The 22,785-nt window shown below is 36.6% G+C and overlaps 4 protein-coding genes and 1 long non-coding RNA gene across 12 annotated transcripts; 2 read left to right on the top strand and 3 right to left on the bottom strand.

Moving 5' to 3' along the window:
- Positions 1-74: 74 nt before the first annotated feature.
- On the bottom strand, positions 75-2,703 carry LOC118437901. Of its 2 annotated transcripts, XM_035857413.1 has the most exons (8): positions 2,550-2,703; positions 2,190-2,449; positions 1,975-2,111; positions 1,766-1,892; positions 1,523-1,687; positions 1,163-1,402; positions 712-1,054; positions 75-616 (listed from the first exon to the last, which is right to left on the bottom strand). In XM_035857413.1, the coding sequence occupies exons 2-8, from the start codon at positions 2,445-2,447 to the stop codon at positions 192-194; spliced, it is 1,695 nt and encodes a 564-aa protein (XP_035713306.1). In that variant the 5' UTR covers positions 2,448-2,449; positions 2,550-2,703; the 3' UTR covers positions 75-191. The 2 variants fall into 2 exon arrangements, with proteins under 2 accessions (XP_035713306.1, XP_035713307.1); XM_035857414.1 differs by lacking the exon at positions 2,550-2,703 and having other exon boundaries at positions 2,190-2,524.
- Positions 2,567-3,065, top strand: LOC118437902. Its single transcript, XR_004836474.1, has 2 exons — positions 2,567-2,642; positions 2,702-3,065. It is a non-coding gene; the product is annotated as an uncharacterized LOC118437902 (long non-coding RNA).
- Positions 3,066-10,783: 7,718 nt separating this feature from the next.
- Positions 10,784-13,535, top strand: LOC118437878. 2 transcript variants are annotated; one of them, XM_035857307.1, is made up of 7 exons: positions 10,784-10,901; positions 10,971-11,243; positions 11,326-11,462; positions 11,545-11,671; positions 11,750-11,914; positions 12,279-12,527; positions 12,636-13,535. In XM_035857307.1, exons 2-7 carry the CDS (start codon positions 11,001-11,003, stop codon positions 12,783-12,785), a joined length of 1,071 nt encoding a protein of 356 aa, XP_035713200.1. In that variant the 5' UTR covers positions 10,784-10,901; positions 10,971-11,000; the 3' UTR covers positions 12,786-13,535. The 2 variants fall into 2 exon arrangements, with proteins under 2 accessions (XP_035713200.1, XP_035713201.1); XM_035857308.1 differs by having other exon boundaries at positions 10,785-10,888.
- LOC110856687 (dual specificity protein phosphatase CDC14C) lies at positions 12,944-20,827 on the bottom strand. 6 transcript variants are annotated; one of them, XM_022105189.2, is made up of 13 exons: positions 20,024-20,827; positions 18,914-19,014; positions 18,666-18,838; positions 18,492-18,584; positions 18,321-18,400; positions 18,112-18,241; positions 17,703-18,021; positions 17,487-17,625; positions 17,151-17,397; positions 16,956-17,044; positions 16,676-16,855; positions 15,149-15,847; positions 12,944-14,232 (listed from the first exon to the last, which is right to left on the bottom strand). In XM_022105189.2, the coding sequence occupies exons 2-13, from the start codon at positions 18,999-19,001 to the stop codon at positions 14,154-14,156; spliced, it is 2,316 nt and encodes a 771-aa protein (XP_021960881.1). In that variant the 5' UTR covers positions 19,002-19,014; positions 20,024-20,827; the 3' UTR covers positions 12,944-14,153. The 6 variants fall into 6 exon arrangements, 5 of the variants coding, with proteins under 5 accessions (XP_021960881.1, XP_021960882.1, XP_035713198.1 ...); XM_022105190.2 differs by having other exon boundaries at positions 15,149-15,670; positions 20,024-20,826; XM_035857305.1 differs by lacking the exon at positions 20,024-20,827 and adding an exon at positions 19,112-19,625.
- Positions 20,828-21,465: 638 nt separating this feature from the next.
- LOC110856874 lies at positions 21,466-22,385 on the bottom strand. Its single transcript, XM_022105458.2, has 3 exons — positions 22,143-22,385; positions 21,833-22,045; positions 21,466-21,760 (listed from the first exon to the last, which is right to left on the bottom strand). The coding sequence occupies exons 1-3, from the start codon at positions 22,261-22,263 to the stop codon at positions 21,669-21,671; spliced, it is 426 nt and encodes a 141-aa protein (XP_021961150.1). The 5' UTR covers positions 22,264-22,385; the 3' UTR covers positions 21,466-21,668.
- Between the last annotated feature and the right edge of the window lie 400 nt (positions 22,386-22,785).

The following is a 22,785-nucleotide window of genomic DNA, read 5'->3' as shown; positions in this document are numbered from 1 at the left end:
ATGATTACCTGAAATGGAGGGGATAAAACAATTTTATAAAAAAAACTAGTAATACTACGACTTCATACAAATTACTTTGCCAACATTATATAATATGCCTCCAAGTTCCAACAATTCAAATTTTGAGAATCAAATTTTGGTAACATTAGTTTAAAATACTTATTAACATTACATTACTTTTGTTTAATACATTAATCAAATATGAGTCTACGTGGGAGACCTCGTTTTGTTGGTAATGCTGTGTTGGTAGCGTAACCGGCTGGTGGGGGTCGTTTCTGGGTCGTATCTGTGCCATTTTCAACTTCTAAATCATTGTGAGTGTTCGAACGCTTGCTCAGGTCCATTGGTTCGTCCTGCACGTTTGTAATCTTCACGTGCAGAGAAGAATTTGGTTTTTTAGGAGAAGAAAGTCCCGTTGATTTCGAAGTTGATCTTGGCTTTTGTCCTTTCCCAGTTTTGCCATCACCCTTTCGTGATTTTGGAGTTGTTGCTTTGGATGGAGTGACGGGTAAAACTGATTCATCCAAATGCATAGATTCTTCATCTGTGCGTTCTACGTTCACTTTCATCTGTGTGAGTACTGGGGGTAGTGGATCTGATTCCACTAGTGGCATTTCTTAGTAAATAAATATTTTTATAAATTAGTTATTTAAATTTAGGAATGTTCAACTGATTTTTAATCGTGATAACAAATTAGTAATTTTATTATACCTGGTGGATTATGTGTTTCTACCACATCCAACGACGGTTGTACAACTTCAGGAATTAGTTTCGGCCTGTTGTCTGCATTATCATTTACAGCTGCAGTTGGTGGCACTTCTCGGCCCTCATCATCTCCAAGGTTTGACACCTCAGCGTTCTCAGTTTGCAGATTATCATTCTTTTCCACATGAGCGTTGGACGATGTGGCTAGCAGTGGCTGTGCAGCTTTGATCGCGTTCATTTTTGCCTCTTCAATTTCCTTCTTTGTCCTTCGACCTCGTCGTTTTGGTTTTGGTGTGGGTGGTGGTAGTGGATCCTCATCCATCTCTTCATCGTCACTGGGATCACAGCTCTAATAATGCAATGAAATCATCGAATATGTTAGCACCCTTACATTACAAAGTTTATTTCGAAATAGCCATGTTTTTTTTAAAGCAAAATAAAGAATATTAGTACATACTGATACACTGTTTCCAAAAGCAATAGTGGTGAAATTGTCCTGACTTATATACTTTAGCTCCAAGTCGGGGATATTCTCCGGGGAACAAATGTTAATATCCGTTGATCGCGTGGTATGGTTGTAATATTGATGAACAAACGCCACAATTGGCAATAAGTCTCCTGCCGTGTGAGATGAACTGATTTGTCTGTGATATTGAAACGCCCTGACGACATCATTCCTGCTAGCTGGGTTCAATAACTATCCACAAAGAACAAATATTTAGTAAATAGCAAAATATATCCAATTATCAGTGATAATAATTAATAATACTTAATTCTACAAATTAATATAATGAATAATTCTGATAATTACACTCACATTATTTTTGGGTTCGTATTCTTGTACCCTTAGCAAGTACCCTGTCTTCGAGTTTATAGGGAAGAATGCCGCAAATGGGATCTCGTTCCTCTCTATTGCCATATGATACGCTGGAGTGTCAACTTTTACGGCATAACCACACCCAAGCCATTGACCAGATCCTTCCTGAAATACGATACAACCAATTCAAAGTTATATATTAAACGTATAGACACTTCTCAATCATTATGTGAATTAACTCACCTCATCTTCATCAGATTTATTTTCAAGTACTTCGCAAACTCGCTGTTCAACATCCTTTGAAGTACTAGCATGTCCCTTTCCCTTTGGTGTGTCTTCTTCCGGCAATCGTACCAATTTCGCTTTTCGACTAAATATTACACATTTTCGTTAATTTAAGACTTCCCCTAAAATAGTAAAACTGCATGAACCATGAACTACAGGTCACTCACCCCCGCTCTGTGAACACAAGATTAATTCCATGTTTTTTCTTCATGTGATTGTTGAGGAGCAATTTTTTATCGAAGCCTTCTGGACACATTATACATTGAAACACACCTTGTGACACGGATCCATTTTCAGCATTGTTCTGAAATTAAAAATGTATGGATTGCACACATGCATGTGATTACCACAACAAAATATTAATTGATATTAATTAACATACAATTTGATCCTGGTGTGAAATAGTACATCCCTCAAGATCCCCTTCGCCAGGAGGTGGTACTGCATTTAACTCGGAAATGTCCTGGACACCCAGCTCCGACTCATTATTTATCATCGTTATCTCAAATGAGGGACCCACCACCCTTCCAGACGACGACTCACAAGTCTCCACTTCCTCAAACTTCCACATATCTCGAACTTGAACGTCAATTACGTTATTTTCCGTGTACCTAATTCTTTCAGCTTCAATTTTCTCCATTTCTAGAAATTATTTTTTAATTTGACCTTTACTTTTTACAGGTTGAAGTCCAGTGAAAAAAATAAGTAAGAATTAAGTATTTAGTTACAAAATCAAGCTTACTTGGTTTCTGGTATCAGGTTTCTGCTCCTCAAGTTTAGTAATTGCGATGCTATGCTAATGTTCGAAAATTTAGAAAACGGAGATTTCGGAGAGGTATTTGTGATACGCTTCTGTCAAGGTGAGAAGACGACTGAAAAACTGACTTTTTCCAGAGACCGACTCTTTAGTCCTGCTGAAAATGAAAACCCACAGCGTTTCTCTCGCTGAGTGAATGACCTCTGTCTGACCGTCAGATTTCCTCACTCTCAAAATGAAAACAAGCCCTAATTTTTCTACTTCGATTTCTGAATTGTAACAAAGTGATTAACTTTATTTCGAAAATTGGGTTATCGGTATTTTCATGATAAGCAATAAAATGTGTGGGAGTGGTGGTAAAAATATATGTATGTATGACAAATAGTATTTGTCATGATATTGTTTAAAGTTAAAGTTTAAAGTTTGTTATAAAGTATCATTTAATGTTGATTAGTCGATTCAGAACACTTTCGACGTTATAATTAAAATTATTTTACTAGCTATAAAAAATTGTATTAGCTAATGCTTTAATTTATCTAATTTCGTTCAAGTCTCCTTTTTGATGACTAATAAATTTTCATATAAAATCACGATTAACTTGCAGTGTTATTTATTTTATAAAATTTTAAAGTCTCTAATACAGTGTAAAACGAAATAAACAAAGGACGGCAAAATTTGACTACAGAAACTTATCATATGTTATGTTTAGTATTGTTAGAATTATTGTGACTCTACTAATAGCAAGCTTATACTTCTGCATTTTTCTAAGCGAAAATTGAATTGTTAAAAGATATTGTTAATCATTAAGCATATGTACAGCACTAATGGTCATAAATTCCTTAAATTACTTAAAGACTGGTCAACATCGAATTAAATAACGATAAGTTCGACTAATTGACAATGATCCTATATTGGTTATAGACAGACTTATCTTACACAATGGTGAATTAGTTAGAATGAATACATATTTTTAGTCAAAATTACTTTGGAAGCGTACTAACAAAATCATAAAATATAAATGAAATAGATACACTTTTACAAAATGACTTTCTCCTCGAGTATTATAATATCACGTTGCGTTCAACTAAGGATAAATTGAGCAAACCTCCACAAATACATATTAATTTGTGAACAATAATTTACAAGAGATCGTACGATTTTTACAGGTTTTACCTCAAGGAAAGTAAAATTGGAGTTGATTTTAACTGCAGAAGTTAAACAAAACAAATATTCAAGTAAGCTTTTGGTAGTAATAAAAAAATAAGGTCAAACAGTAATTACTAGGCGAGAATTTATAGCAAGAAGTATGCCCAATTAATTTAGCAAGACGTTCACATCATTTGAAATTGTCATTTTCTACCTCAGGTTTTATGCCAATATATTACAAAGCAATTTTGTTCAATTCTACAGCAAAACTACAGATTTCTACACTAATTCTAGTATGCAATTCTACAGCAAAACTACAGATAAATTCTTAACTAATTCAGTATATTTACAGCAATACTATAGTGAAATTTTGTCGAATTATGTCGCCTCGCAGTATAGGTAAGCTTGGAAATTTTAATTATCAAATTGTAACAGAATGTCCTCATGAATACGCCTTATCATGAGACATTAAGCAAACATGGTGCTGCAAGGACCATCAGTCGTGGTCGCTTCGTCTGTCTCCAGCTCCACGAGGAGCAAGTAGTACGTCACAATGGACAGCAGAATCTACACAGATAAGAAAAAATGTTTATTAAATTATGCAAATGAGTACTTAATTAGAATTTTAAAATCTCACCGCTCCAAGGACTTTATAATTGACTGCGAAGAAGTCCAATCCACGGAGGCTGATCGACCTCTGCGTGACGTTGGTAAGTTCAATCAAATCCTTGGGGGTGCAATCCTTGTAGGTGTCTGGCAAGGTGAGCACTCGATCAGCTAGATTATCAGCCTATCCAAAACATGATAAAGCATAATTTTTTGCGTTTTTAAGTTTTAAAAAGGTATGCACGTAAATGTGTATGTATATACATTCGCTGCTGCCTCTGCGGCAACAATGAGATGACCAATCTTCACAACGATCACCAAGATGTTGTACCACTCCAATTCTTTCTTGGCAAACTTGTTGATGAAATCCACGCACGTGGGGATCAGTTGAATCACGCAGGCCATGGTAATTGGTGCTATGGCCCCACTGAGGGCATGGATCTGGTATTTGATGCGCCGAAATACATCGATTGTCTATATAAAAAAACAGTCGAAATTAAAACGAAAATCTCAAACCTTAAAAATTTTGATGTTTTTTTTGTACTTTTCGTATTTCCATGCGCATCATCCCCTCGGAGACCAATTTCTTTGTGTCTCGTTGCGTCTTAAACAAGGAGAGTGCAGAGCTCCACATCACGAAATAAATGTGGGTCAAGACGCACTGAACGTTCACGTTTAAGACCAGATTAATTCTGGCCATCCATTCCTTGCCAATTAGCCAGTCGCCATGATTAATATTCACTTTGCGATACTTCTTGATAATTTCTTTCTCCAGTCCTATCCAGCCTTTAGAATAAAGCGTGCTACCCCATTCCACATAATTAGTGATTCCAAAGAATCCCAGAGTCATCAGAGATGTACAAATCAAAAGCTGCAAAATAAAGATTCAATTTTCAAAATGTAGTTGAAGTGCAAAATTCGCATGTTTGAAATTAGTTGGGAAATTAAACATCCAGAAAATGATGATGATTGTGAAAACAATTATAATTTTATATTTCGGCAATAAATTATCTCCGTCATAAGCATGAGGCATAATTAGGATCAGAGAACTACACATATGTACAGTACATAATGTACTACATATTAACCGCATAGTTGATGACAAACTCCATAAAATAATAATAATAACTTTAATTGTACTATTGTTCAATCTGAATAACTTTTACTCATATCCTTCAGTCCCAGAAATAGTCTATCTTTGCAAATTGTGTGATTTTGAACTCAACTTTTACCCTTCACAGTAGTTCACAGATATGTTGCCATTACTTAAGATAATGTGGATACTAATTTGCATGTGCGTTTCACAACTACAGGCAGCCGAGCCACGTGAGATTTTTATTTAAATTATTTCACAACTTTCAATCCTTATCTTAACGTACAGTTCTTGTAATTACTTGTAAATTTCTGTAACTTGCGCTTAATTACTTGCAGGTTGCTTTAACAACGACATTAGTAATTGCACCAAAATAACTGGGTATGGAAGTTGGAAGTGGAACCGAAGAGTTAACATCTGTCAACGACTGAACGAGACCTTTGAAAATTGCAAAGACAGGAATATTTGGAGTTTTATTTACGAGGAATATGATTGTGTCGAAGCCTGTGAAGGCAAAGTCGCCCTCTCAAAAGCAGTTACTGCTTGGGATAATCATCGGATCAGGAAAGGATCGTTACAATATTACCATGAATGATGTGCTGAAAATAGCTACCAGTTATGCTCCGCTAAGAAAATAAACTAATATTCTTAGGTGGTTTCAGTTTTTACTTATATGCATGATATGTAAAATACTTTGAAAAATGAAGTAAATCGTTCAATTAGCCCGACAATGCATGCAACAATAATTGTTGAACAATTATGCAAAAATCTTGCCCCCAAATTCTTGTCTTATTTGAAAACGATTAATTAAAAAAAATTCAGTACCATTATTTTCCGATTTTTGATTTCGTTGGCGAGATCAGCGGACCGAATCCGGAAGTTGGTGTAGATTTTCTTAAACTTGGATCGGTTCAGCGTCACGCAGAAGAGATAGGACCACAGCAGCAGGGCCGTTGTTGCATGGATCATGAATTCCAAGCCAGATTCCGGATTTTCCTTCAATTCCACCAACTCCCAATTCCGATAAGCCTCGTACGTTTTATGTGCCGTAGCAACGCACAGAGAAGTGGTCACGATTGTCTGTGCAAGAAATTGTCCATTAGAATTTTAATATTATTTCGAATTGTCCATTATTTTTAACACCATAAAAATTTGCATAGCGTCGTGATCGAAACGTCGCCTTAACAAGGAATCGAGTATCATCGCCATAGGACGCTTCAATCCCTGATGCCTTATCAAGGTCATTGCGACACAAAACATGCTTTTGAGTGACGTGGTTGCAGGAAGTAACAAATTATGGTGCACACTGACGTCATACACGTTAATAGCATCGTAAAAATAGCATTGTGCAGAATTCATGAGTAGAAACCGAGTCCGGATTTAGATGCATAATAATGACTCATACAACAATAGCTTAAATCGATCTTGTTCGATGTGGATATGTATGCGCTATTAAAAGTAAATATTCTTCGAGTTTTTACATATTGCAATTGAAAGGTTGACACAAACATTCTGAACAAACAAGGATGACATGATAATCACCTGAGATAAATAAGTAGGAATAAACCAACATTTGACACGACATTTTTCTACCAACACGTGTCTCACGTGAAAGTGTGCATGCAAAAACAATTAAAGAACTCTGACTCACCTGGTGCACAACATTAGTCTGCGGTTTAAAGACGCCTTCGTCTTCTGTAATTATGAAAGGGCTCAAAAACTGACATGCCCCCACGTTGATGACGGTTTGCAGAGATTGGAGAGATCCCAGGAAAAAGTTCCGGTTAATCTCGGCTTCATTCAGCATCCTTTTTCCTGCTGCTTGAACGGTCATCATTTGACCGACCAGATTTGCAATTCCACCCCCGCCGGGGCGTGAGATGCGTGCCTTTGATGTTTCATCCTGCAAGGGAGGAGTCTCATTTTGGCCGACATCGTCCAACGTAGCGAGTAGGTCACGCCGTGGTTGTGGTTTCTGCGTGGATGGAATTTGAGCCTCGATATCTTCATCATCTGTCTCAATTTCTGATTCAATGTCTGATTCGATGTCGTCCCAATCGAGAAAAGCGGATTTGACTCGAGCTGAAAATGGTCTTGGAATACTTTCTCGACGGGAAGTATTAGCATTATCGCCAACTTCCGCATTATCATTAGACTCTCCCAAGGTCATATCTATGACGAAGTCGGAATTTTGCTGTTGATTTTGATTTGAATTCTCGGATTCTTCATCTCGAATGGTTCCATTGTAATTGGGAAATACTGTCGCAATCATAATGTTGCCACAGTTTGTTAGTAGTTGCTTCATGCCTTGATTGTACGATGTCTCGATGGGGTGTGACGCTACATTTTTTGCCAGGCCGTGTTGACCAGATGTTCGTGGGGGTTGCGGTGGCGGAATCTATACATGAGGAAATACAATGCGTGGTGAAATTGGGGAAACTTTCTCAACTTTCTCCCAAGTAAATATGCAATGTGTGTATGCATGTAGGATGAAAGTTAATAACACCGAGTTCTACCACAATCTATACTAACGAGAAGGGGTTGAAAAATCTCATCTTACCTCAATTATGGCATCATTTGTCTCATCTTGATCAGATCTTGGCGAATGTTCCTCAGGATTATGCGACGTTGGTATAGACGTTGTTGTTGCCGATGATGATGCAGGCTAATAAGAATAAGAATCATGCAGTAAGGATGCAAGATCGTTTACAAGATTTCGGAAAATTGACAATTCAAATTTACTTATTACGATTACTTAACGATTTCAAAAGACGAAATTGTATTCCTTATATATTTTGGTGTAGAATTTATAAATCAAGTATGTGGATGCAAATTACCTTCCCATTCATAATCTTATCGGCGATAGTGACAAGTTTTGGCAAAGTCGTCGTCTGGATTGGATCTCCGCCTTGTGGCGTTGGCCCCACAATCTGGCGAGCACGAAGCCGTGACCCAGTCTCATTCTCGTGGTGCAGGGTTGTTAGGCGTGTCTCAGGTTGGGAAATCGTGCCCCCACTCTGTTCGTCTTGGGGGGTAGTCGACACGTCAGGGGGACGTGTCGGACCACGAACAATTCTCCCGATTATTGACATGGGATAATTGGATGTATTTGGCTCTTCAACATCCGGGAGGGACTTACAAGTATGCAAATTCCTTGGCATTTTAACACGAAAAAATTTTGAAGTGCTTTCTCTTACAAGGCGAGAAACGAACTGGCCTCACGCCCATGAAACATTTTAAGGTCATGCAAAAATATTATGTATCTTATGACGCATATTTACAGCCGTGCACCTTTATTTACAAAGTTGTAAGATATAAGTGCATATGAATTGCTAATTTATGTCATCCATTGCATGACCAGTGCAACAGTTCGATCAAATATCCAGTAAGAATTTGTCAATCATTTGGAACATCGGCAAAGTGCAGCGAGCAGTCCGAGGAGGAATGTGTACAACCTTTGCAATACCAGGTTTTGATGCCCTGTTAAACTTATGCCAAAAATCCAATTTTGCTCGGATTTTCATAATTTTTGCATAGTCTTGATGTCAGATAGTTGCTTTATCATACTCAATTGCAATCTCAGCTTTTTTCTTTTAATATCTTTTGTTGACCAAAGGTGTGTATTGGAGAAATGTGAAATTTTAAAAAACTTTCAAAAACACTGTACTGTGGAGTTTGGTTTTTAAGACGCGTTTGGATCTTGTTGCACTATGAGCTGCTGCTGAAAGGTGATTCGACTCCATTTAGGGGAAATAAAACATCTTTTAAGAAATTTGGTTCACGAACGTTTTCATAGTAATTTGAACTAAATTAAAGTTCGCTTTCGACTCCTGTAATGCTTCTCACTCATTTTTTTAGTGACAAATTTTCGCCACCCTCTTCCTGTTAAGATTTTCCATGTTGATCTGCTTTGCAAGTAATTAAAAATTGACTTCTGGTATTTATTCAAAACCGCTTGAGAAATCCAATTCATATATCAGATTTTTATTATCTCAAGAGATTTTAAGTCTAGAGCAGCTTACAGCTAGCTTGGAACGACTAAATAGTTGTACAACATATCAAATGGCATCGAGATCTGATATTGCAAAGGTCGTATGTATTCCTAAGAGGAACAGTACCCGTCAGTTATGGCTTTCTTTTTGCGAAATTAGTTAAACCCCTTGTGTATTTTTGTCCAATTTACTACTCAATGTCAAAGAATATCGTGGAATTAAAAGTTATTTTGGTTGCTTGATTAGTGTAAAGGATTTCATAAAACATCTAATCTCTGAACATGGGATGCTGTACTGAATGAGGCAGGAATTGAATCATAATTTGAATAAACGGGAGCAAATTTAGTTAATCATATCAATGATAAATTCATCTATTACTTTTGTACCGTTACATATATGTAATGACGCATATGAGTATGAATCATGATATTTATTCCTGGACATTAATAACTTAGTATGGCTTATTTATGATTATATCCAACTCCACGTTTTGTTTACATTTATTGACACTTGACATAAAAAACAAACCTAAATTCACCAATGCAAAATTTCGTGCCATGCCACGCCATTCACATTCTGTTTGCAGAGCTACTTAAATGGAACTTATCGTTCCTTTAATGCGATGTTGACCAGTCTTTAAGTAATTTAAGGAATTTATGACCATTAGCGCTGTACATATGCTTAATGATTAACAATATCTTTCAACAATTCAATTTTCGCTTAGAAAAAATGCAGAAGTGCACATAAGCTTGCTATTAGTAGAGTCGCAATAATTCTAATAATACTAAATCACATTTTCTGTAGTCAAGTTTCTGTAGTTAAATTTTGCCGTCCTTTGTTTATTTCATTTTACACGGTATTAGAGACTTTAAAACTTTATAAAATAAATAACACTGCAAGTTAATCGTGTTTTTATACGAAAATTTATTAGTCATCAAAAAGGAGACTTGAACGAAATTAGATAAATTAAAGTATTAGCTAATACAATTTTTTATAGCTAGTAAAAATTACTAGCTAAATTTTGGAACGTCGAAAGTGTTCGGAATCGACTAATCAATATTAAATGATAATTTATCTAAACATAATATAAACATAATATCATGACAAATACTACTTGTCATACATATATTTTTATCACCACTCCCACACATTTTATTAGTTATCATGAAAATACCGATAACCCAATTTTCGAAATAAAGTTAATCACTTTGTTACAATTCAGAAATCGAAATAGAAAAATTAGGGTTTGTTTTCATTTTGAGAGTGAGGAAATATGACGATCGGCCAGAGGTCATTCACTCAGCGAGAGAAACGCTGTGGGTTTTCATTTTCAGCAGGACTGAAGAGTCGGTCTCTGGAAAAAGTCAGTTTTTCAGTCGTCTTCTCACCTCGACAGAAGCGCATCACAAAATACCTCTCCGAAATCTCCGTTTTCTAAATTTTCGAACATTATAGCAAAGAATCACAATTACTAAAAGAAACCTTTGGTAAACTTGATTTGTAAGTAAATACTCAATTCTTAGTTAATTTGATTCTTACTTATTTTTTTTCACTGGACTTCAACCGAAGGTCAAATCATAGTACTCACTTTCTGGAAAAATGAGCCAGTGGCAAGTCAAAGCGGACGGAATGGGGTACACGGAAAATAACGTTGAAGTTCGAGACATGTGGAAGTTTGAGGAAGTGGAAACTGTTGAGTCGTCGTTTGGAAGGGTTGGACCATCATTTCAGATAACTATGATAAGTGATGAGCCTGAGCTGGGCGACATTTCCGAGTTGGATGCAGTACCACCTGTTGAAGGGGATCTTGGGGGATGTACTGTTTCACATCAGGATCAGATGGTATGTTAATTAATATCAATTAATGATATTTCGTTGTAGTATGGACACATGCAATGTGCAATCCATAAATTTCTAATTTCAGAACAATGCTGAAAATGGATCGGTGTCACAAGGTGTGTTTCAATGTACAATGTGTCCAGAAGGCTTCGATAAAAAATTGCTCCTCAACAATCACATGAAGAAAAAACATGGAATTAATTTTGTGTTCACTGAGCGGGGGTGAGTGACCTGTAGTTCATGGTTCATTCGGTTTTACTATTTTAGGTGAAGTCTTAAATTAACGAAAATGTGTAATATTTAGTCGAAAAGTGAAATTGGTACGATTGCCGGAAGAAGACACACCAAAGGGAAAGGGACATGCTAGTACTTCAAAGGATGTTGAACAGCGCGTTTGTGAAGTACTTGAAAATAAATCTGATGAAGATGAGGTGAGTTAATGCAAATAATGATTGAGAAGTGTCTATACGTTTAATACATAACTTTGAATTGGTTGTATCGTATTTCAGGAAGGATCTGGTCAAGGGCTTGGGTGTGGTTATGCCGTAAAAGTTGACACTCCAGCTTACCATAAGGCAATAGAGAGGAACGAGATCCCATTTGCGGCATTCTTCCCTATAAACTCGAAGACAGGGTACTTGCTAAGGGTGCAAGAATACGGACCCAACAATAATGTGAGTGCAATTATCAGAATTATTCATTATATTACTTTGTATAATTAAGTATTATTAATTATTATCACTGATAATTGAATATACAGGGTGGTTAAAATGTCACGCTACAATGGAAAATTTTTCGATGGGAAAAAATCGTAAATTTCCATTAGTTACCAAAATTTTGTCTCTAAAATTCAACATTTCAAGAATTTCGTCATCAGTGTTCCATCAGTTTTTAATAATTTTATAAAAATCTCAACCAAAAATCTTGTCACTAATGGAGATTTAGCGATTTTTCCCAGGGAAAAATTTTCCATTGTAGCGTGACATTTAAACCACCCTGTATTTTGCTATTTACTAAATATTTGTTCTTTGTGGACAGTTATTGGACCCAGCTAGCAGGAATGATGTCATCAGGGCGTTTCAATATCACAGACAAATCGGTTCATCTTACACGGCAGGAGACTTATTGCCAATTATTGCATTTGTTCGTCAATATTACAACCATACCACGCGATCAACGGATATTAACATTTGTTCCCCGGAGAATATCCCCGACTTGGAGCTAAAGTATATAAGTCGGGACAATTTCACCACTATTGCTTTTGCAAATCCGGGAAACAATGTATCAGTATGTACTAATATTCTTTATTTTGCTTTAAAAAAAATATGGCTATTTCGAAATAAACTTTGTAATGTAAGGGTGCTAACATATTCGATCATTTCATTGCATTATTAGAGCTGTGATCCTACCGACGATGAAGAGATGGATGATGAGGATCCACTACCACCACCCACACCAAAACCAAAACGACGAGGTCGAAGGACAAAGAAGGAAATTGAAGAGGCAAAAGTGAACGCGAATTGCCGGGAGAAGAGTGATGGTTAAGAATTTGGTGTGGATGTATGTAATCTCATCAACTTTTTCCAATTTTCAGATTCAACGTATAATTCAACAAGCTTAAAATTCTACCTAGCTGCAAATGAATACCAGTAAATACAGTAAATACATTTTCATGAGGAATAATAACGAAAAACTCTTTTGTCTTGTGACTCCTCGAGATTTTTATTTTGACAACATGAAGATAGGAAATTTTCACATAATTATTGGAAACATTACGATTCTAATGATTTCATATATAGATAGATATATGCATGTACATATGTATAGATACATAGATAGTCAAAAAAGATAACATTTATACTTTAAAAGACGGTTTACAATTGCACCACCCATTATAAAGTTGTTCACTAGTCATTATATTCTACTCCTACAAACTACGTTTTCATCTAATTGTGGTAATAATCAATCAATCGTCAAACTTCACATGAAATTTCCGTCCATACATAACGCGTGACATTTTTATTTGTGGTCCACAAGTTGTGGAGGATAAATCTGAATCTAGATACATACACAAACTAAAACTGCATAAACTACTTCTGTATATGGTACTTTTTCGGTATTGGATGACTTAAAAGTATACTAGCTCATTTGGCGTGATGTTTGTAGTCCTTTTTTTCCTACCACAAATATGTAAATTGAAACCATGTAAAAGAACGATTTTTTTAACAATTATCTTCACTACTTTGCACTCCATGTTCGACGAATTAAAAACATATCGTATGTGTAGTCTCACAATAATAATCTCTCTCTCTAGAAGTCTTGCTTTTCCCATTTCTGAAAATATTCATAACTTTTGTCCCTTTCCGACTATTGAGATCCATACATATTTTTCCAATATATATCACGAACAAATGAAAATCTATTGAAAAAACGTAACTCGTACCGGCTACAGCCACTTAAATCTTGATATTATCTACCTGGTGTGCAAGCATGCATCAACTAGGTTGGTTTTAAAAGATGAATAATAATCATACCTTCTTTCCCGTTTCCTACATAATTATTTTTAACTACAATTTAAAAATAAAATTCCACTTGTGTTGTTCACGATTGTTTTAAGAAGTCGACTAGGTAGTCTGCTGCATGAGAAGATCTTTGGAATTTTTCCGACTCCAGGTAAAACTATGTATGTATTATTACATATATGGAGATTAAATTATAACTGAAATTATGGAGCCACAGTTTACATTGGAATTAGGTTTATAATATCTGTAGATCGTCACATAATAAGTCTTACATTATATACATACACTGGTTGAACTTACTTACATTCACATAGATATTTACAAGAAGGTCATGTAATTTGTCCTCAATTAAAAAAAGTACCGGTGTCACTTTCATGGCGAAAAATAATAATTACAGAAGGTGGGAATATGTGGCTTTGACCGTTTGGGCGATCTTTTTCTGTTGAAGACTTGTCGGTCGTATTTTATGGCTGTAAAATGATTAAAATCAATTTATGTTTGCTCTTTTACTCTATTTTGTATACATATTTGGGAAAAACGGGGGAGAAAAATGTGAGGAAGAGAAGATTATAGCTGAGATTGACGTTTTTACAGAGGCCACAAATATTAAATATTACGACGTGACTACAATAATCCTAAATAGGTGTTGAGATCAGCAGCATTAATAAATAAATAGAGATTCATTCCGAGCTTGGAAGTAGGAAGAGGAGAGCAGATAAGACATATATTTATTAGATAGAAATTTTTTATAATTAATTGAATGTGAGCAGCGATGGCGGCGGTGGCGAAGAAAAAGAGAGTTGGTCAGGCAGAGAAACATAGATAAGCACCACCCACGAAGGCGGACGCCATACAATAAACGTCCGCTTTCACCTGCCACGCCCATGGTGCTGACTCTGTACTGACTACTGCCCCTCCTTTTTTTACGCTTAATTAGTACTGTCTATGACTAATAATTACTACGACTATTATTAGTTACACTAAATATTTATGGACTACGCTAAACTATGTAACTGCATGATGTGTTGACGATGATTGACTCCTCAAAGCACCAATTTCAAGAAAAAGATCGTCTTCCGAGGTCATAATTGTTACTATTTTTTTAGTGGTTTGGTTAATTTTACGAGGAAAAGGTATTACACTCGTGTTAAACAACATGGCGTGACTGTGGTGCATGATTATAATTAATAATTTTTTAAGTGAAACTGAGTTCCAGCTCTTTTAGCACTTGTTGTTTGTTTTTGAGAAGCATTCTTGACACGATGGTATAAAAGGGGGAGGAGAAGTGTGTGTAGTAGTGGATTAGGAGAAATTGATTTGTTACGACTTATGTATTCCCCCTGAAGTAAGTTGGTTATAAGGTCCAAAGTGAAGTGGATCACTTACTTTACTACGGTTGTAGTCTTGTTTTGATTCCCTGTTGTATTTGTAGCAGAGGCACTAGCCTTTTTGTCACTTTTTTTCGTAGCTAGAGATTTGGAGGTGGTGGGAGTAACGTCGTTACTCTCGTTATCGTTGTTGTTGTTGTTGGCATTGTTATCCGCTCTGGATTTCGAGGTAGTTCTCATTCTCGAAGTGGTGGTGGCGTTTAAATTACTTGCCGCAGATTTATCCTTCTTGCCCACAATTTGTAACGGGTTTCGTACCGCGATTGGGGGAAGTTTTCCAAGAGATAGGGACGTTGCAGACTTTGCCGACGTCTTCACACCAGACGACACCTTGTCCTTCGTGGTCGTGGTGGTGTTAGAGTCAGTGGTGGTCGTGGAACTCCAAGGAGCACGCTTGCTGCTGCGGAAAGTCTTGGGACAAGGGGTGAGGATTTCTCGCGGCGGTGAAGCAAGCCTCGTGACGGATCGGGTCACTGGACGAGTGACACCACCGTCAGCGATTCCGGTGCTACTGCTTCGACTGCATACATAATTTTTTTTGGATTTGTTACGGGGGGCTTCAAGTTCACTAGTTTCTGAGGGAGGGTTTGTTGGGGGCGGGTTGTTGTTAGAGCTAGTTAACTCGGCTGAAGGCAACGTCACTTTCGACAATGTCAGTAGCCGTGCAGACCCACAATTAGCATCATCACGATACGGTCTAATAGCCCAATGTTTCCCAAAATCGGCAGCGTGAGAAAAAATCAGAAACCCACCAATATTAAATATTGAATTAGTTGACCACGTTTTCACATACATACAAATACACTACGGACTAGTTTATGGCTACACCACCAAGAAAAACACCCACAACAAAACACCACGCAGCAGCGGAATACTAAAAAAATGTGCAATAAATAATAAATAATGTACACATGTGTAATCCTGAGGCAAAGAAGGGCAACCAATTTTTAATGTTATCGTTATTATTTCCCACAACAATTTGCAAGCTGGTTTAAAAAGGAAAATATCCCGCAGCATGGCCAGCACCTTGATAATGTTACAAATTATAAAGTAAAATCTACTTTGTTATCGTCTAATAGTCCAAAAGTCAAATTAAATAATCCTAATGTTGCTACCTCAATTTCATAATCAAATACGTCATACGATCCCCACCAGAGTCTCGCCCCGCAATTTCTAATATAATGTATTTCGACTGAAAAAATGTCCCGACTAGCCAACAAAATCACATAATTGAATTAACGCCAGAAAATGCTTTAGCACGCGAGCCAAAGTACAAATTGAAAGTTTTTACAAGCGAAAAAAGTTTTAAAATAAATTTCTAGTCAGAGAGACAGTCAATTTTGGTCGTAGTTTAGTAAGCGAAATAAAAAAAATTGAGTAGCAATTATTATAACCTGGTATTTCGGTGCAATGGTAGTGCAAGCTGTTCTACTCTAGACAAGCACTATCACCACCACGTCACCACCACTACTAGAGCTATATACCACCACGAAGGAGATATTGTAAGCGACGTGGGAGTCGATACCTTTTACTGGAAGTGGTTGTGGCGTTGGACCCAGCTGCTCGTTTCAATCGAGAGGATTCTCGAGTGTCGGTAGAAATATTACCGTTCCTTCGAGTAGCATTTCTGTAGGTTGATATGGATGTGCCTATATTTTTGTTGGTTGTTGATGCAGTTGCAGCAGCCTCAATTGCAGAGGGCATTCTGTAAAAATTGTAAATATATGTGTTGATTTGTTTATGCAATTATTTTAATAGAACTGTGCATAGCGGCGTGTGAGTGAAAAAATGGTATGTCTGCATACTGGCGAAGTGCTTTAATTCTGTTCAGCATATCTCCTTGCGTCACTTCGGTATCATCTCCGTTTCCTTCATCATTATCACCAGAGGACACCTGATGAATTAATAACAGTGGATTAGTCAAATTTCAGTAAAAACTTGTCGCTACTTACTAGTCCTTTTGTTTAACAAATGATCAATGTATATGCGAGTATACATACCTCATAGTCTTCATTGTTATCTTCTCCGTCTTCACTCAACTTCATGGATCCAACTTGGGCCAGAATTGACCTAACTTTGTCACCCGACGCATAAGAAGTATTAGCATTTTCAATATCTTGTATTGATTTGCCATATTTTCGCTTAATGCTGTAAATTGGCCACGTAAACTTGTGAATTGGCGCGTTATTATTCTTTTTGTTTTCTAGTTTCATCTGTTCGCCTTGCGCTTTTAAATATTCTTGCTTGCTGCAAAAATGTAAAAAAAATCGCCATAAATATTTTGCATCCTTTTGAGGTGGTACAGTTTCATTGTTTTAGAATTTGTTGCTACTTACTCCTCCAACCATTCTTGCTGCAAGCCGATGACTGACCCTGGCCGGCACAACCGGACCCATGCAATAGCCTCTCGGGCCGTGAAGTCAAAGTGCTTTATGATATAACAACCGATCAGTGATCCAGTCCGCCCAAGTCCAGCTAGATATGAGAAAAATTAATTAGTTTGTCATTCATTATAATATTCTTAAGTGTTTGTCATGTTACTAAATTGGTACCTTTGCAATGAACTGCTAATGCTCCAGAAGTTTTTTCAGCAGCTTCCATAAACAGTTTCATAATTGCATCACTAGGAGTACTTCCATCAGTGAAGAACAAATCCTTATGCTGAAAGCCAGATCGAGTGAATCTGGAGGAGTCGTACATTTTCCTGTTGAGACGAACAATGGTGGTGACATTGTTTTCTCGGAAATAATTAAAATACGATTCCGGTGCGTGCAAAGGATATCCATTCAGTATTTTAGATTTAGGGTGTGGACCGCAGAAAGCAATAAATTTTTCCGGGACTAGCCAGTTCAAGTCCGCATTCTCTACACGCTGCATAAATAAAAGGAAAAATTGGAATATCACAATTTATGCTTGCTCTAATTAAATTTTTTCTATATTTTAGAATCAGAACTCACAAACCTCATAATATTCATACTCCTCAACGTCAAAATCTCGAAAATCAAAAAACTTGTTTTTCATCGCTTTGTGCAGTGCATTAAAAACATCCAACAGGGTGAGGTAAAAAGAAGCTGCGCCGAAAGAGGCGTCCCTACAGAGGATATTACAATTATTAAACTCCAGATTAGAAAATATTATATCATTTCGACTTAAAATGTGTTTATATTAACCTAAATGATACAAATGGTGGACCGTTTGGGCCAAGTAGGCTTCGATATGCTTCGTCTGCTGACTTTTCACAGTAAATGATCTGTAAGTGGGTAAAGGAACATATTAAAAGTCTCTATATATATATATAATCCATGTAGTTTCAGACCATGAACCCTGATTTAAATTCGTACCGAATACGCTCCCACTAGGAAAGCTGCATTTACTCTTTTCTGAGGATCCGCACTAGCGTAGTGAATTAATCTTTTCCTGGCCAGTGATGTCGCCTAATAGTACATTAATTGTGTTTACATACATATGCTTATCCACAATTTCACAGTATTAAGAATAAACATAAAGGTTAATACCGCTAATTTCGCATTCAGTTTTTGACAGTATCGATACAGCATCGCCAAGTTCAAGGGACCAAAATCAGAGTTGAAGTTTTCATAAATGAATTCATCGTCTATCGTGAAGTAATGAGTATTCAAGGTTGACTTGAGTCGATAATTTCCTCGCAGGGTGGCAAAGTAGAGACGATCTGAAACAAGGAAAAAAACATTAAAATTACCATTCAGAAAAAAATATAGCAATTCTTCACGGTCAAATTAATTACCTTTAATAATTTCGGACGCATACAGCACCGCCGTATCCTTGTCCGCAACAACAGGCGCTTCATTGATGTTAAAATTTGTATTGTTCATTTTACAGAAATTTCTGAAAAAAATATTTAAAAAATTAAGGATTAGTTAGCCCACAGAAAATCAAGCGATCCTCCGACGAGTGAAAACAACATGACAAATGTTGAATGTACCACTTATTTATTTATTGCGTTGTGTACACGCAGTTTGCCTAATTTTAACAACCGTAGCGTCCTAAATCTGGATATGTCAGGAAGTTCAGCCGTATCAAATTAAAAATTACTATTGCCAAGGAAGAATATTATTATAGGAGTCCCTCCTAGGTAAAAATGAACATAGGAATATACGAAAAAACTAGAAAAGGGTAGGTGGCTTTTAGCTCCCATGGTCAACATCAATGCAATAATCGTTTGTAATAAGTAAAATGCAAGCAGGTACAGAAAGTTGCAATTCGGCAGACCGACCACCTCAATGAAAATTGTTGTGTGTGTGTGGGTGGACACTTTTTTAGCGGACGCCACCGCACCACCACTACCACTGCAGACATATCAAGACCAAGCCACAATTTTAGCAAGGGCGATTACACGCAGTCGCCCAATTTTAGAAATAGGAGAGATCCTTTTCGTGTCACTTTTTTTATTATTATTTTTTCTTATTAGTTTTTAGGTCGAGAATCTCAATTGCTTGTTGAGTCAATGGCAACCGAACTTCTATTGTTACTGGTGTACTACTTATATACTCAAGTAGTGGTATGTAAGTATCCGATTATTTTGAGATAATACTTATCACCCAAAAAAATCTGATAAGTAAATTTGTTTACTATGTACGACACCCTTATTTGTTTCTATGCTATGAACACAATACATAAACCACTCCCATCTTAAGTAAATCCCGCCCGAATTATTATTGCCAATTAATTTTTTACTCGTTTACTACGGCAACTAAACAGTCGGATTAAATTAGATCTCAAAATTGCAACGGATTTTATGCTCCCCTGGAAATATGCGTCTATGAATGACCACTTATTTACCACTGTCCGCACACATTTCATATTTCAAGCTATACAATCATTAAAAGTATCATACCTCTCTCCCCTTCGGTAGAAATTTCTGCTGATAATTACTTTTTTTTCTTCAAAGTTTCTCCAAAATTGGACACTCTCCGTCTAAAGTTTTATTCCTTTAGCAAATTTGCATCCAAAAATTACTTTGTTTTCTTCAGTTTTCTCGAAAATTTGGACACTGTCTCCGTCTAAAGTTTTAATCCTTTAGAAGATTTGCATCCAAATCGCGTAGGAGTTGAGATTCACACTATGAATCTAAAATGGTATAAATAAGCAAAGTTGAAGAAATTCACTCCCAAAATTTTTTTAGTTCAGTCGCACAAAATGTTCACTCCGCTAATTGCCCCCTCTTAACTACTGCCCCTCCGAATGTTTTGGAAGACACACAATATTATTATGGCGGACAAGAGATCCAACACCGTAAACTACGAAAATCTTAATCAACATGCTCTCCTTTAAGACCGTCGTAGTAAATAAATATTATCTCACTCGTTTTTCTGAATTACCAAGTAATTAAAAAGGAGGGATATTATTATCGACGTCGGAGAGAAGCAGGCAGAGATACGGCCGAGTGTTGTTAAACGTCTGATCTCATATTCAGTCCGTAGTAAATAGAGGGGCGAAGTAAATAAATATGGATTATTATCTTCTCCTCTTCACGAATTTACTACAGGCTGCGGACAGCATTCAGAGAGAAAGTCGCCGAACAAGGATAGATGACAAAATCGGCAAATGTTCTCGGTAAGCTGTATGTTCTCTCCCAGGAGGACTTCCAGCAGCCCCAGCCAAACCAGAATCCTACACACGGATTTTTAACGGACAATATCACACAGAAATGCGAAAGGGTTGAAACATCGCATCATCATGAATGTGTGGTGTTGCTAACCCAAAATTGTGTGGCTATGCCCGCTATACGTCCTCCTACGTACGTAAGTAAGCAAGAAGTATGATGGGTTTTCATTTAATGAAGGTGTATGCTATATAAGAACGAATCGGTGGTAGAATAGAGGGTTTTTATTAATATGAACCGTGCATGCTATGTTCGCATATTATTCAGAATCGCGACTCGTATTATTATTGTTATTCTTTAAAGAGAGCTTTAAAACTGGGAGAGGATAGGCGTGGAATGAATGAGGAGTGAAATCACAGCCATGTACGTAACATGATTCTTTGCCATACGTACATATATCTCGACTCATTTCGCAATCTTGCCGATCGAACATTTTCATGTCGTGGTTTGGTTTGGCTAAACTGGAAGGATTGAAGAAGAAGGTGTGCAAATAAGTATGTAAGTTGCGAGTAAAATATGCATAATGGGGACGAGAAAAATGGAGGCATTGACGTGATGAGGTTTGGGTGCAATTTACGGTATATGTATAATATGAAACCAAGACAAAACGGATTTACATGATTGTAGGGTTTAGTTTAAGCGAGAATATTTTTTTTGGGCAGTGTCAAACTTTCTAATTGTTTTAGCAATTTATTAGATTCTGTTTAGTAAAAAGATGTAAAAAATATCCAAATTTGGTCTGTATAAAAGGTTTTGTTTAGAAGAGAAAATGTATTGTTTTTGCAATAATTCATTTATTAAGACATGTAGTTGCTTGTATTTGATTTTATACATACATGCTTGGAATGATCCTGAATTCATCGACTTTACAGAAAACTTAAATCCTCCTATAGCGCATTTGTCTCTTTACGATCTTCTTCCTCGATGATGAGCTCGATGACGAAGAAGATGTCGAAGACGTGGATCTCTCTACAATAAGATTAATTACATAAGTACAAAAATACAAGTGCCAATAAAAAATGAAATACAAATTAGACTAACTTCGTTTCTTGATCCATCCGTCCGGAAGTGCAAATTCCACTCGTTTGTCCAGACGCTTGAAGTCGAATCGCATTCTCACCTCCAGTAAATCCAGATCATAAAATGATTCCAATTTCGACCACAATTGCTCAATCGATGGGGGTTTAATGTTTGAGGGGAGTGACTTAGCGAAACGATTGTATGCAATTAGCATTATGAAATGTTTACTAGGACCTATAGAATCAGTACAAGTATTACAATTAAGTAAACTTGGCATCAATTTAGTTATTATTATTTACAATAGAAATAAAATAATGCAAGATTTGTTTACCTATCGGTCGAATAATGGCTTCGTCGGTGAAAAAAGACGAAAAGAACAGTGATTCCAAGCGGGTAGTCCAGGGAAACTGGCTGGACGACGAGTGGGGGGCAAGACTGGCTGAGAACGACATTTTTAATTATTTTTTTAGGAAACTAACCATGTGTGAGTGATAAGATAATTTAATTGTGATTTTCGAGAGTGAGTGTGAGTCAGTCCTTTTTCTCTCTCGCTCTTCCTCCCTCAATTACATGTTAAAAAACCCGGTTTGCACGGGTAAAAAAAACTCCGTCTTAACTTAGGACAGTTTGGACAATTAATTTTTTTTTAATTTACGGGACAAGTAAAAATCCAGCCAAACCATGACTTTCGAATCTTAATAATATAGTGCACATACAATAAGACAATTTGTTAGGGATATTTTATAAACATTCGAGTCAATGTAGGTCGCATGGAGAAAGTTATGGTTTGCGATATAATGCATTCTTTTTATCCATTGAGACCAATTGACGAATATTTTGCGAGTCTGTTTTTTTCATATATTATAGAAAACTTCAGGTTTTCCCAAGTTTTTAAAATTACGAAATTACGAATTTTTAAAAATACGGTGGGGGGAACCTCCTTGTGGAATCATAAAAATGTCTTGCATAGATCT

Source organism: Folsomia candida, unplaced genomic scaffold (genome assembly GCF_002217175.1).
Source record: "Folsomia candida strain VU population unplaced genomic scaffold, ASM221717v1 Fcan01_Sc017, whole genome shotgun sequence".
NCBI classification, from domain to species: Eukaryota; Metazoa; Arthropoda; class Collembola; order Entomobryomorpha; family Isotomidae; genus Folsomia; species Folsomia candida.
This window is presented reverse-complemented; position numbering and strand designations above follow the sequence as displayed.

What these genes read in the sequence shown, in the direction of transcription:
- LOC118437901 (XM_035857413.1), bottom strand. Translation starts at nt 2,447, where the DNA reads ATGGAGAAAATTGAAGCTGAAAGAATTAGGTACACGGAAAATAACGTA. An exon ending in CTTGTGTTCACAGAGCGGGG is followed by an intron (nt 1,893 to 1,974) that starts GTGAGTGACCTG and finishes TGTAATATTTAG; the next exon opens with TCGAAAAGCGAAATTGGTAC. An exon ending in AGAAACACATAATCCACCAG is followed by an intron (nt 617 to 711) that starts GTATAATAAAAT and finishes TTATTTACTAAG; the next exon opens with AAATGCCACTAGTGGAATCA.
- LOC118437878 (XM_035857307.1), top strand. Translation starts at nt 11,001, where the DNA reads ATGAGCCAGTGGCAAGTCAAAGCGGACGGAATGGGGTACACGGAAAAT. An exon ending in TTTCACATCAGGATCAGATG is followed by an intron (nt 11,244 to 11,325) that starts GTATGTTAATTA and finishes TTCTAATTTCAG; the next exon opens with AACAATGCTGAAAATGGATC. An exon ending in ATCCGGGAAACAATGTATCA is followed by an intron (nt 12,528 to 12,635) that starts GTATGTACTAAT and finishes TTGCATTATTAG; the next exon opens with AGCTGTGATCCTACCGACGA.
- LOC110856687 (XM_022105189.2), bottom strand. Translation starts at nt 19,001, where the DNA reads ATGAACAATACAAATTTTAACATCAATGAAGCGCCTGTTGTTGCGGAC. An exon ending in CAGCAAGAATGGTTGGAGGA is followed by an intron (nt 17,398 to 17,486) that starts GTAAGTAGCAAC and finishes ACATTTTTGCAG; the next exon opens with CAAGCAAGAATATTTAAAAG. An exon ending in AAGACTACAACCGTAGTAAA is followed by an intron (nt 14,233 to 15,148) that starts GTAAGTGATCCA and finishes ATCATTTTACAG; the next exon opens with CCATAAAATACGACCGACAA.
- LOC110856874 (XM_022105458.2), bottom strand. Translation starts at nt 22,263, where the DNA reads ATGTCGTTCTCAGCCAGTCTTGCCCCCCACTCGTCGTCCAGCCAGTTT. An exon ending in AGCCATTATTCGACCGATAG is followed by an intron (nt 22,046 to 22,142) that starts GTAAACAAATCT and finishes CTGATTCTATAG; the next exon opens with GTCCTAGTAAACATTTCATA. An exon ending in CGGATGGATCAAGAAACGAA is followed by an intron (nt 21,761 to 21,832) that starts GTTAGTCTAATT and finishes ATCTTATTGTAG; the next exon opens with AGAGATCCACGTCTTCGACA.